This window comes from Lactuca saligna, chromosome 5 (genome assembly GCF_052625555.1).
Source record: "Lactuca saligna cultivar CGN05327 chromosome 5, ASM5262555v1, whole genome shotgun sequence".
NCBI classification, from domain to species: Eukaryota; Viridiplantae; Streptophyta; class Magnoliopsida; order Asterales; family Asteraceae; genus Lactuca; species Lactuca saligna.
Genome location: NC_136421.1, coordinates 125,405,876 through 125,416,907, shown reverse-complemented (window position 1 = coordinate 125,416,907; position 11,032 = coordinate 125,405,876). Strand labels below are relative to the sequence as shown.

General features: G+C 32.9%; 1 protein-coding gene across 1 annotated transcript; it reads left to right on the top strand.

Annotated features, from left to right (window-relative positions):
- Window positions 1–6,152: 6,152 nt before the first annotated feature.
- Window positions 6,153–8,291, top strand: LOC144998147 (pollen receptor-like kinase 4). The gene is made up of 3 exons (XM_078957961.1): window positions 6,153–6,813; window positions 6,962–7,549; window positions 7,621–8,291. The coding sequence occupies exons 1-3, from the start codon at window positions 6,153–6,155 to the stop codon at window positions 8,289–8,291; spliced, it is 1,920 nt and encodes a 639-aa protein (XP_078814087.1).
- Window positions 8,292–11,032: the final 2,741 nt, after the last annotated feature.

Here is an 11,032-nt window from a genome sequence, read left to right as displayed (position 1 = left end):
ATGATAAACAAATGTTTTGAGTAATATGTTATGGTGGTGTACATACGTACCTATGCATATATCATCCATAACTTGGTAAACTAAAAACAATTCGTGTATAATGAAGTTGTACAAAAATATTGAACGATGAAATAAACATTTCAACCTCGAATTTAAAAAAAAATGGATTTTATTCCTAGGAAATCCCTTTGAAAGTGAGGAAACTTCCTTTCTAGTAGTGAAGTGTAGTAACATCCATGGTTTAATTCATTTAAGTAACACAATTGTTTATATAAATTGATCATTTATAAGCTAGTTCCTAGGATATTTCTCAGAAATACTGAGGAAAATGTAGTAAGTACAACATTCATAGGAAAAGCGTAGGAACAATGATGTATTAGAGGTGACAATTTATGACAAGACACGACATAAATACACGACACAAAACAAAATTGGCACAAAACTAAAATTTGAATTCGTGTCCGTATCATGTTCATGTTAGCTATGAAAATACGATGTCGTGTCGTGTTCGTGTTCAAAATTTGACACGAAATTGACACGATTTAACAGTTATTTATCGTGTTTTTCGTGTTTGTCGTGTTCATCGTGTTATATCTGATAAAATATTCATTAAATAAACTAGTTTTTAGTATATGTTCTATTTTTCGGATTGTGTCGTGTTTGTCGGTTTTTAATGCGTTCCTTTTCGTGTTAGTTAAAAAAACACTACATCGTGTCGTGTTGTGTTCGTGTTAAAAAACTCTTGTCGTGTCGTGTAATGTCAGACAGAAACACGAAACGATAGCACGATTTGCCACCCCTAGACTGTATTCTCTACTCAAACTCGATAAGATTTATTTTATTACAAGAAAAAAATTGTTAAAAAAATATTCCAGGCCTTCAGTCTATCCGGGCTACCCTAGGTCTCTTGGCCTTCAGCCTACATTGTTCCGCTTCAACCCAGCCACGCAACATGTCGACAAAAACATAACAGAAAAACTTTTATACATATAACCAATCAACAGAAACAAACAAATCTAAGCATAGCATCATCCTATACACCAGGATTCCGGTCTATCAGATCTCTAAAACAAAATAACCTCGACTACGGCCTTAGAGTCTCCGACCCGCAAGTATAGTGAGGAAAACTCACCTTGTAAACTGAACAAAAGCTGATGAGGTCTCGACTCCGAATCTCAGCTCCAATCGACTCCTATTCCAACTAAATGACTAAAATCTCAATCAAAACCCCAAAATACACTTAAGGTAAAACTTGGTCAAAGTTAAAGTCATATGGTCAACCCAACTAAGTCAACTGAGTCAACCCATCCGAGTCAACTCAACCGGATTGACCCGGTGCGAGTACGTGGGGCGTACTCCGAAGGTACGTAGAGTGTACTCCAAACCCTTGCAGTTGACCACAATCAGGGTAGTTGACCTCGTACACATGGGGTACTCCTAGTATGCGGGGCGTACTCTCGCACACTTCAAAATTCAATAAGTGCTTAATGGCATAAGCACTTACGTCCACAATTTAGATCCAAGGCTAAAATACATACTAGAGTCATAAAGTTTCCAACTCTATGACTTTACATGCCCATTAAGTGCATAACTTATGGTCTTAATCCATTACGACCTTCTATAAGATGCACGGAGCAAAACTAACCATTGGGACTATATTTTATGACTTAGGACCCCTCCTAGGGTCTGAAAGGACAACTCAAATCGTCAAGAACATGTCATGCTCAAGATAAGATGTTTGGGACCAAAAAGTATCACTAAAACACCCATTTCTAGATCTACATGATTGAAAGATAAAGTTGCAAGATTTATACCTTTGAAGGATTGCAAATGAAGAATAAGTCCCAAGTCCACAGTGCTCCACTCTTCCAAGATGAACTTGGCTTGCTTCCTTCTTATTCTTCTAAGCACACAAACATACAATTTTTGGCTAGAAATGGCTTCTCAAGGTGAGCTAGGGCTACAAACACAAATTAGAGAGTGGAAGCTGATAAGATGAAGAGAAATGAGGCCATAATGATGCTTTTATGGTTGCTTCATTTAGCAAGTATGCCCAGCGTACACTGATGTACACCCAACATTTTAGGGTGCCCCCTAGTATGCTTAGCATATACCACGTACGTATGGCATACTCTAAAGTTCTCTAATTACAACAATGCCCTTAAAGCCCTTTTTCATACATTTCTTGAACTTTGGAACCAAATGCAATATAAATTAATTAAAAGAGTTAATTTAGAAGTACCTCACATCGGGATGTTACAAATACTGAGGGAATATCGAGGAAAGTGTAGTTAGCACAACCTTCATAGGAAAAGTTAGTGAGAGTATTCTCTACACAAACTCGATATGGTATATTTTGTTACAAGAAAAAAATTGTTAAAAAAAATATTACTAATGAAATATTGAGGAAAGTTTGGTATTTATAAATATCCTAGGATAAGTGTATGACCTTCCGAGGGATTTCTAAGGAAAGTGTGTTTATGATTATTCCTAAAATTTTCCTCGGTAATTCGTAGGTAATATCGAGAAATTATTTTTCCTCGGAAATATTCATAGGAAATCCCTCTTTTTTCTAGTAGTAAGAATATATATTTTTTTTAAAATGAGTTTACATTCTATATGCATGAAATTTATTATGTAAAAAAACTAGAAATCGAATTTATATATAAAAAACTAATTTATAAATAGATAACTAATTTTTTATTACGAAAAAATCAACTAAAAACATTCATACAAACAAAAATATAACGATACATAAGTAAACAAGTGTATAAAATGCATATATATAAATTGTAAAAAACATTATACAAAAGAAATCATCTCTAATAAATAAAAATAATTTTACCACTTGTCAATCTCTTATCAATTTTGATACTTGTTTTTTTATGGTATTTGTTAAATAAATAATATACACATATCAATTTATTAGTTTTTTGAATTTTTTTAATTAAAAAGTCACATAATAACTTTTACTTATATATGTAAAGTATTAAATGTAATAAATATGATAGTAAATTAAAATTAATATGTTTGTTTATTCCTTATTTTAAAATTTTATTTTAAAAATATTTATTATTTAAATTTTAATATTTAATCAACACGTATAACATACGGGTCTTCCACCTGATGTGTATAAAAGAAAATTAAGTAGTTTGTTAGCTAAATTTGATAATAATATAAGTTTATTGGTTGAATATGTATAAAAAAATGACGACGTTAATGTATTCAATTGCAACTATCCTCATAAATTTAACGGTAGTCGGTAACGTCGTCGGAAAATGATTTAAACTTTAACTATTAGTTATAATTGTAATTTTTGAACACTTTACGTAGGTTTAATATTCACACGTGTGTATAAAAAGTAGTTATCAAAATTGAACAAAAATAACAATTAGATATCCCATAATTCATTTTTCCTAACTTAAATCCACATGTATTACAAAAATATAGAATACAATGATTTTAAACTCAGAAATTCATCTAAATTGCGACAGTGTTATAAAACCTGGGTTGTTCAGGCCGGTTCAATTGGTTGGACCGTGATCCGGGGTAGAAAGCGGGTCAATTGAGAACAGTTTTTTGTAATATACGGACGAGATCAAACCGGTCGGGTTTCCCTAAACCGCGGTCGAACCGTTATGTCAAACCAGTTAAAACCGGATTGACCCGTTTTAATAGGGTTTGAATACAAGTAGCGAACGTTAAAATTATATTTTGTTTTATTTTTTGTATTCTATGCGTTGTTTATTGTGTTTAGATTGATATATATCATGTTTTGATATGTTTTTCAATGTTTAAACTTTGTATACATCAAATTATTGGGTTTATATATCTATGTATTATGCTCGAAAGTAAAAATATATGAAAATAAAAAAAGATCATAAATCGGGTTGACCCAACAGTTCAACCAGTTGAACCAGTTAACCCGTGAACCGGTAATCACACCGAATCAACTAAAAACCCGGATTTTAAAACATTGAATTGCAACTTAGACCAAAAAATAAAAATTACTTGTAAACTATAAAATAATGTTATTTATAGGATATTTTTGGATTATATAGAAGGTTGTAGGGTGGAGTTGGTACGGTACCAATTTATTTTTCTTTAAACCTTGTACCGTATCAACTATAATTAATATAAAAAATTTGCTACCGGTACCGTACCAAGTATACTTTGTACCAATTTATTTGGTTACCAATAAGTTTGGTTGGTACAAATTGGTAATGGTATATACCAACTTCTTTTAATTTTCTATTATAAGATTTAAAAATAAGCAAAGACATCGTGATTTTGATGTGTAGTATAGAAATTAGTTACGTAGTTCTTTTAGTTTACAAAAGAATTCTACTGAAGTAACGTTAAAGTAACGTTTTAATATTGTGCTTTAACGTGGTAATAACTACTGACTAATATGACCAAATGACTAATATAATAGAGTAAATTACAAGAATGGTCCCTATGGTTTGGGGTAATTTACACGTCTGGTCCCTAACTTACTTTTTTAACTCGGAAGGTCCTTACTGTTTGTTTTTGTTACGTGTTTGGTCCCTTCTATTTGTTTTTGTTACGCGCTTGATCCCTGTCTTACCTAAAAAGACTATTATTTGATTAGGGAAAGATGATAGGATAGGTAGGGTAAGGTGAGTGGAGTGGGGTTGGGAGTGTGTTTATTTAAATAAATTAAAAAATCAAGGGCAAAATAGTCTTTTTAGGTAAGATAGGGACCAAGCGTGTAACAAAAACAAACAGTAGGGACCTTCCGAGTTAAAAAAATAAGTTAGGGACCAAACGTACAAATTACCCTAAACCATAGGGACCATTCGTGTAATTTACTCAATATAATATTATTAAAACTGTAAAAAATTAAATACAATTAATAGAAATATATATATATATATATATATATATATCAAATGAATTGGTTGGTACGGTATTACCGTGATATTCCAAATTTGATACCATTACCGTACCAACATTGATCAATTGGTTCGGTACTATCAACAAAATATGTTGACTACCAAATATATTGGCTATCAAGTTTTTTGGTTGGATTGGTAACATGTTGGTTGGTTTTCCATGGTACAATTTTACCAACCCTAGAAGGTTGTAACATTCAACATACCATTTAATGAGAATATGAGATCATAGAACTTCGGGAAAAAAGTGATGATTTAGACTAAAAAATAACCATTCCTATGTAATACATATTCTTTATAAATAGCATAAATAAAATAGAATGTAGCTAGTAGTTTAATAATGCTAAAGTGCCATTGACCTAGCCCTATTAACAAATGTTTGAAAAGGTCTCAATCCCTTAAAGAATTGAAAGATGGCGTTCTACTTTGCTTGCGTATCTACCTGTGGCAATGCAGCAACTCTTTCAAATTTTTAAAGGGGGCGTCTACTTTGCTAGCAAATTGTCATATGCAAGTGTTTTATTTGCAAGATGTTGGTCAGCCCGATGTGGCTAGTCTTACACATTGTATCTAACGAAAAGACAGACAACACTAAGTTATAGTAATTAAAGGCTTTATATATATAGTCTGAATGCAACTACTCTTGTTTCTTTAAGTTACAAATACAAACAACACTGAAATCTATGGCGATGAGGCCAACCAACACAAGAGTCAACGGACAAAATCAAACAAGGGAACATCGAAAACAATAATTCTCCACCAAAATTGTCTTGGCTTTGTGTTTCCATGCTTTTCTTTACGTATATATCATAACAGGATCGATAGCGACTAGAAGGTTGATCCGTCTAATTTACTCCGGATTGAATTAAACTGTTGGCCAAGTTGTCCTTCATTTTACATTATAAATAAACAACCACACAAAAAACCTTCAGAATCGAATGAAACAAAACTGATAAACTTTAGTTTGATCTGTTCTAGCGGTTAGATGTTATAACTCAAACATATGGCATAAATATTTGCCGGCTTTCAAGAAAACAGCCGAGAAGAATCAATCCCAAGACATTGGGACTTTCACCACTTGACACCTTGTCTTTTTTCCCATAAAAACCTCAATATTTCAGCCTAACCATTTCCCTCCACTTTTTCCTTGACGTCGACACATTATATGTTATATCACCCACCGAAAAGCACTTAATACAGCCCAACTTCTGTTGTTCCTTCCAATTTTTGCCACATATGGCATGTTTCAGGCCACCGTATTGGCTTCCACTCCTCACGATTCTCCTTTCACTAACATGGTCACCAGTTAAATCCGACGAACAAGACCCTGCAAGGCTAATAAAGTTCAGGGACTCACTCACCAACGTCGGGGAACTAAGTAACTGGTCGGAAACTGTTTCACCTTGCAATGGTATAAAAGAAAACTGGAATGGAGTGATCTGTGATAAAGATGGAAATGTGTTTGGGTTACAGCTCGAGAACATGGGTTTAGGAGGGACGATAGATATGGACACTTTGGCTGAGGTAACCAGTATCCGAACGTTAAGTTTCATTAATAATAGCTTTGAGGGCTCAATCCCTAACCTGCGTAAAATTGGCGCGTTGCATGGGGTTTTCCTCTCATATAACAAGTTTTCTGGGGAGATAAGAGCAGACGCTTTTTCGGGAATGAGTGCGTTGAGAAAAGTTGAAATGGGGAATAATGGTTTCACGGGTAAAATTCCAATATCTCTTACACAGTTGCCAATCCTTGTGGATTTGCAGCTTCAAAACAACGCGTTTGAAGGAGAGATACCAGATTTTGAGCAGAAAGATCTGATAGTGAACTTTGCAAACAATAAACTTGATGGTTCAATACCTAATGGGCTCAGCAATCAGGATCCAAAGTCATTTGCAGGTAATTGTACAATATCAATGCCTTTTCATCCATCTCGAACGTCTTCCATTAATTGATTTTATATACTGTTTTACTAAATGTTTGATTAATTACTAAGCTAATGAGTAAAACATCATTAAGAAGGAAATCTGTGTTTTGTGACATGCAGGAAACGACGTTTGTGGTAAACCTCTTAGCCCCTGTAAGGTAAAAAAGAAACTAAACAAGCGAAAGATCATCATCATCGGTATTGCATCCCTTCTTGCAGTATTGGCCATCATTACCATACTCTTATTGGTCTTGCGTAGAGGGAAACCCAAAAACAAGTACACAAACCAGCAACTAACAAAGCCCGACAAAAAGAATACTTACAAGGCGAATGGAACTGAAATCCAGATGCACAACAAGCAAGAAACTTACAAAAGAACTGACAATGGTGGAAAGCTTCACTTTGTGAGAACCGATAGAGAAAAATTCGAGTTGGAAGACCTTCTTCGAGCCTCGGCTGATGTTTTAGGAAGTGGGAGTTTTGGATCTTCATACAAGGCGATGCTTTCGGGAGGAGTTGAAGTGGTTGTAAAGAGATTCAAGGAAATGAGCAATGCTGGCAAAGAAGACTTTTATGCACATATGAGATTGTTAGGAAGCTTGTCACACCCGAATTTGCTACCTCTTGTGGCTTTCTACTACAAGAAAGATGAAAAGCTTTTGATCACTGATTTTGCTGTAAATGGTAGCTTGGCTAGTCATCTTCATGGTAAGTGAGTTTATATATGAGGATTAAAATCTAAAATCTTCTTTATTTCATCTTGTTTTGTATATATACAGTTAAACGGAGACCTGATGAGCCAGGATTGAATTGGGCGACACGGCTAAAAATAATCAAAGGTGTAGCACGAGGGCTTGATTATCTTTACCACGAGCTTCCTCGTTTGTCGCTACCTCATGGTCACCTAAAATCGTCTAATGTCCTTCTTGACGACACTTTCAATCCCCTTCTAGCAGACTATGCTCTAATACCCGTTATAAACAAGGAACACGCACAACAACTCATGGTGGCGTACAAGTCTCCAGAATTTACTCAACACGAACGCACTACAAAGAAAACAGACGTGTGGTGCCTTGGGATCTTGATATTAGAGATGCTTACAGGGAAATTTCCAGGAAACTATATGGACCAAGGTAAGGGGGGGAAACCGGATCTAGGGACATGGGTGAACTCTGTGGTGAGAGAAGAATGGACAGGTGAGGTTTTCGATAAAGACATGAAGGAGACAAAGAATGGCGAGGGTGAGATGCTGAAGCTATTGAAGATTGGGATGTGCTGCTGTGAGTGGGATATCACGAGGAGGTGGGATATAAAAGAGGCGATTGAGAAGATAGAGGAGTTGAAGGAGAGGGAAGAGGATGAAGAGTACTCATCCTATGCAAGTGAAGGAGACGCTTACTCTTCAAGAGCCATGGATGAAGATAACTTTTCTTTCTCTGTTACCAGTTAACTTGATGTCTGATAATTAATGCCGATTGCTTGCACAATCATATAATACTTCAGATGAAGGGATAACAAACAGAAAGGTTTTCTGATGCTGATTTGTTTTACCTCAAAACTAAATGGATATAACTATGGGTATCTCAAAGATGCATGTCATATGTAACAGATCGAGTCCTATATCTTATGTCCATCTTGTTTTGTTTTTTAGTTACCGTAGGAATACTATAACAGAATTGGCAACTTCCGAACAAATTAATTTCTATTTATGTAATAAGGTTTTCACTTTTTTTATCCTCCAAATTTTACAATAAAACGGTTTTGTATATGTATTATGTTCTACATTTCATTTTTTGTAACTCATATACACACTTAAACAAACACACACATATATATATATATATATATATATATATATATATATATATATATATATATATATATATATATATATATATATATATATATATATATACTAGTTGTAAAACTCATGTATTATATAGATTAATTAAAAAAAATTAAATATAAATGTCTAAATATTTAAAAACTTTTGATTTATAAGAAAATTAAAAAAAAAATAATGAAGTATTCAATTTGATTTTTTTATCTTTTCAATTTAAATAAATAAACAAAATAAACTAATAAGCTTTAATTTTAGAATTTTGAAATAAGAAGTTAATCTCATCACTACAAGAATATCAACCTTTAGCAGCGATACTAGTACCGGCAACATGGACTTTTAGCGGCGACAAATGCTAGAGTCGTCACTAAAAATCCATATCGCCGCTAAAAGGTTATCACCTGAATCCACGTATCCCCCCTCCATTACATCTTAGTCGTTCGATCAAATATTCAATCCAAAGGTTGGGGTCATTTATCTGCACTAACCTAGTACCGGCGACATGGACTTTTAGCGGCGACAAATGCTAGAGTCGCCGCTAAAAATCCATGTCGCCGCTAAAAGGTTATCACCCGAATCCACGTTTTCCCCCTCCATTACATCTTAGTCGTTAGATCAAATATTCAATCCAAAGGTTGGGGTCATTTATCTGCACTAACCTAATACCAGTGACATATGTGTCGTCGTTAAAAGTTAAAATGTCGCCGCTAATAGTTAGCTAAAAAAATGATGCGGTACCCTCCCCTCCAGATTGTCACCGCTATTGACTTTTGTCACCGGTAAAGCGCTGATTGTCGTCGCTAAAAGTGTCACCGTTAAAGGCTCTTGCAGATAAAAAAAAAACGCACGCAATTTCTTCATTTCTCTCATTTTGCTTTATGTTTCTTGCATACACAGTCACTCTTTCAGCTTCTACCGAGTTTGTCTTCAATTAGGTTGTTCCAACTACATATCTCCCCACATTGTGTGAGATTAAGAATCAAGAGGTGGTTAGGGCTTTTGGAACCGATTTCTAGCTTCATTTCTTGAAGAAATGTTAGTTGGTTTTGTTGTTTCCTTTTTAATTTGTATGTTAATTTCGATTTTTAGCTACATTTGATGATTAAATGACAATAAATTATTCAATTTCTTGTTTTTGGTGGTGTTGTCTTTGGATTAGAAAAAAAAATGAATTTGATTGTTGTATTACTTCCACTTGTAGTTTAGCCTTTAGGGACATTTGGTGATTATTAAGAGCTGAATTTGATGATTAAATTGCAAAAAAATGTTCAATTCCAGTGTTTTTGGTGGTGTTGTCTTTAGGTTTACTGGTGAGGATATTTATGGGTGAAGACCAATTTTTCCGGCTACATATTCGTTGATTTCCGCCACTACAGGTTCTATTATTTCTTTTTTTTTTTTGTGGATTTGGTATTTGTATGTGAAAATTGTCATATGAGAAAATTAGATTATATATTTGGTATTTGTATGAATATATGTGAATTTGGTGTATATATGTCAATGTATGTGTGTTTGATGTATATGTGGTATATGAGTATTTGGTAGAAATATATATATGATGTTATTATATATATCCTATCAAAAAAAAATTCTTATAGGATATATATATATATATATATATATATATATATATATATATATATATATATATATATATATATTGTTATAATTGGAAGAAAAACACAAAAAAAATGTAATAAAATTGTTTAAAAACTTATATAAAAATACTAGAAACTTTCTTATAATGTTAACCAATATGTTATATAGCTAACTTATAATGTTCAAATTAACTTATAATGTTATATTTCTATAGTGTTCTATTTATATTTTCATGTCTTTTTTAGTTTTTAAGTTTTTTTTTATTGGCAACATATTTATATAATGTTATAAATAAAATATATATATATTTGTTAATTCCGACGGTAAAAAAGAATAACACAACAACATAATATGTATTTGAATTTCATGCTCTTATGTATTATGTAAAAGTATGTGGTTTTGGTATAAGTAGGACGTTATAATTGAAAAAAAATATATTCTTATAATTGGAAAAAAAAACACAAAAAAAATGTTATAAAATTGTTTAATGTTATAAATAAAAAATATATAATTTTTTTAATCTCGACGGTAAAAAAGAACAATACAACAACATAATATAATTGTTCTTATAAATTTTTTATTCTTTTAATTGTAAAAAAATGTGGATTGTAAAAAAAAAACAATACTAATTCTATATACTAAACTCTAAACCCAATATTATGTTTCAGCAACATCATGTCTATTGATAAAAGTTGGACTACTAATCCATATGGAAACCATCCCGAGTTCCAAGCAGGACTCAAAGCTTTTAT

What these genes read in the sequence shown, in the direction of transcription:
- LOC144998147 (XM_078957961.1), top strand. Translation starts at nt 6,153, where the DNA reads ATGGCATGTTTCAGGCCACCGTATTGGCTTCCACTCCTCACGATTCTC. An exon ending in GGATCCAAAGTCATTTGCAG is followed by an intron (nt 6,814 to 6,961) that starts GTAATTGTACAA and finishes TGTGACATGCAG; the next exon opens with GAAACGACGTTTGTGGTAAA. An exon ending in CTTGGCTAGTCATCTTCATG is followed by an intron (nt 7,550 to 7,620) that starts GTAAGTGAGTTT and finishes GTATATATACAG; the next exon opens with TTAAACGGAGACCTGATGAG.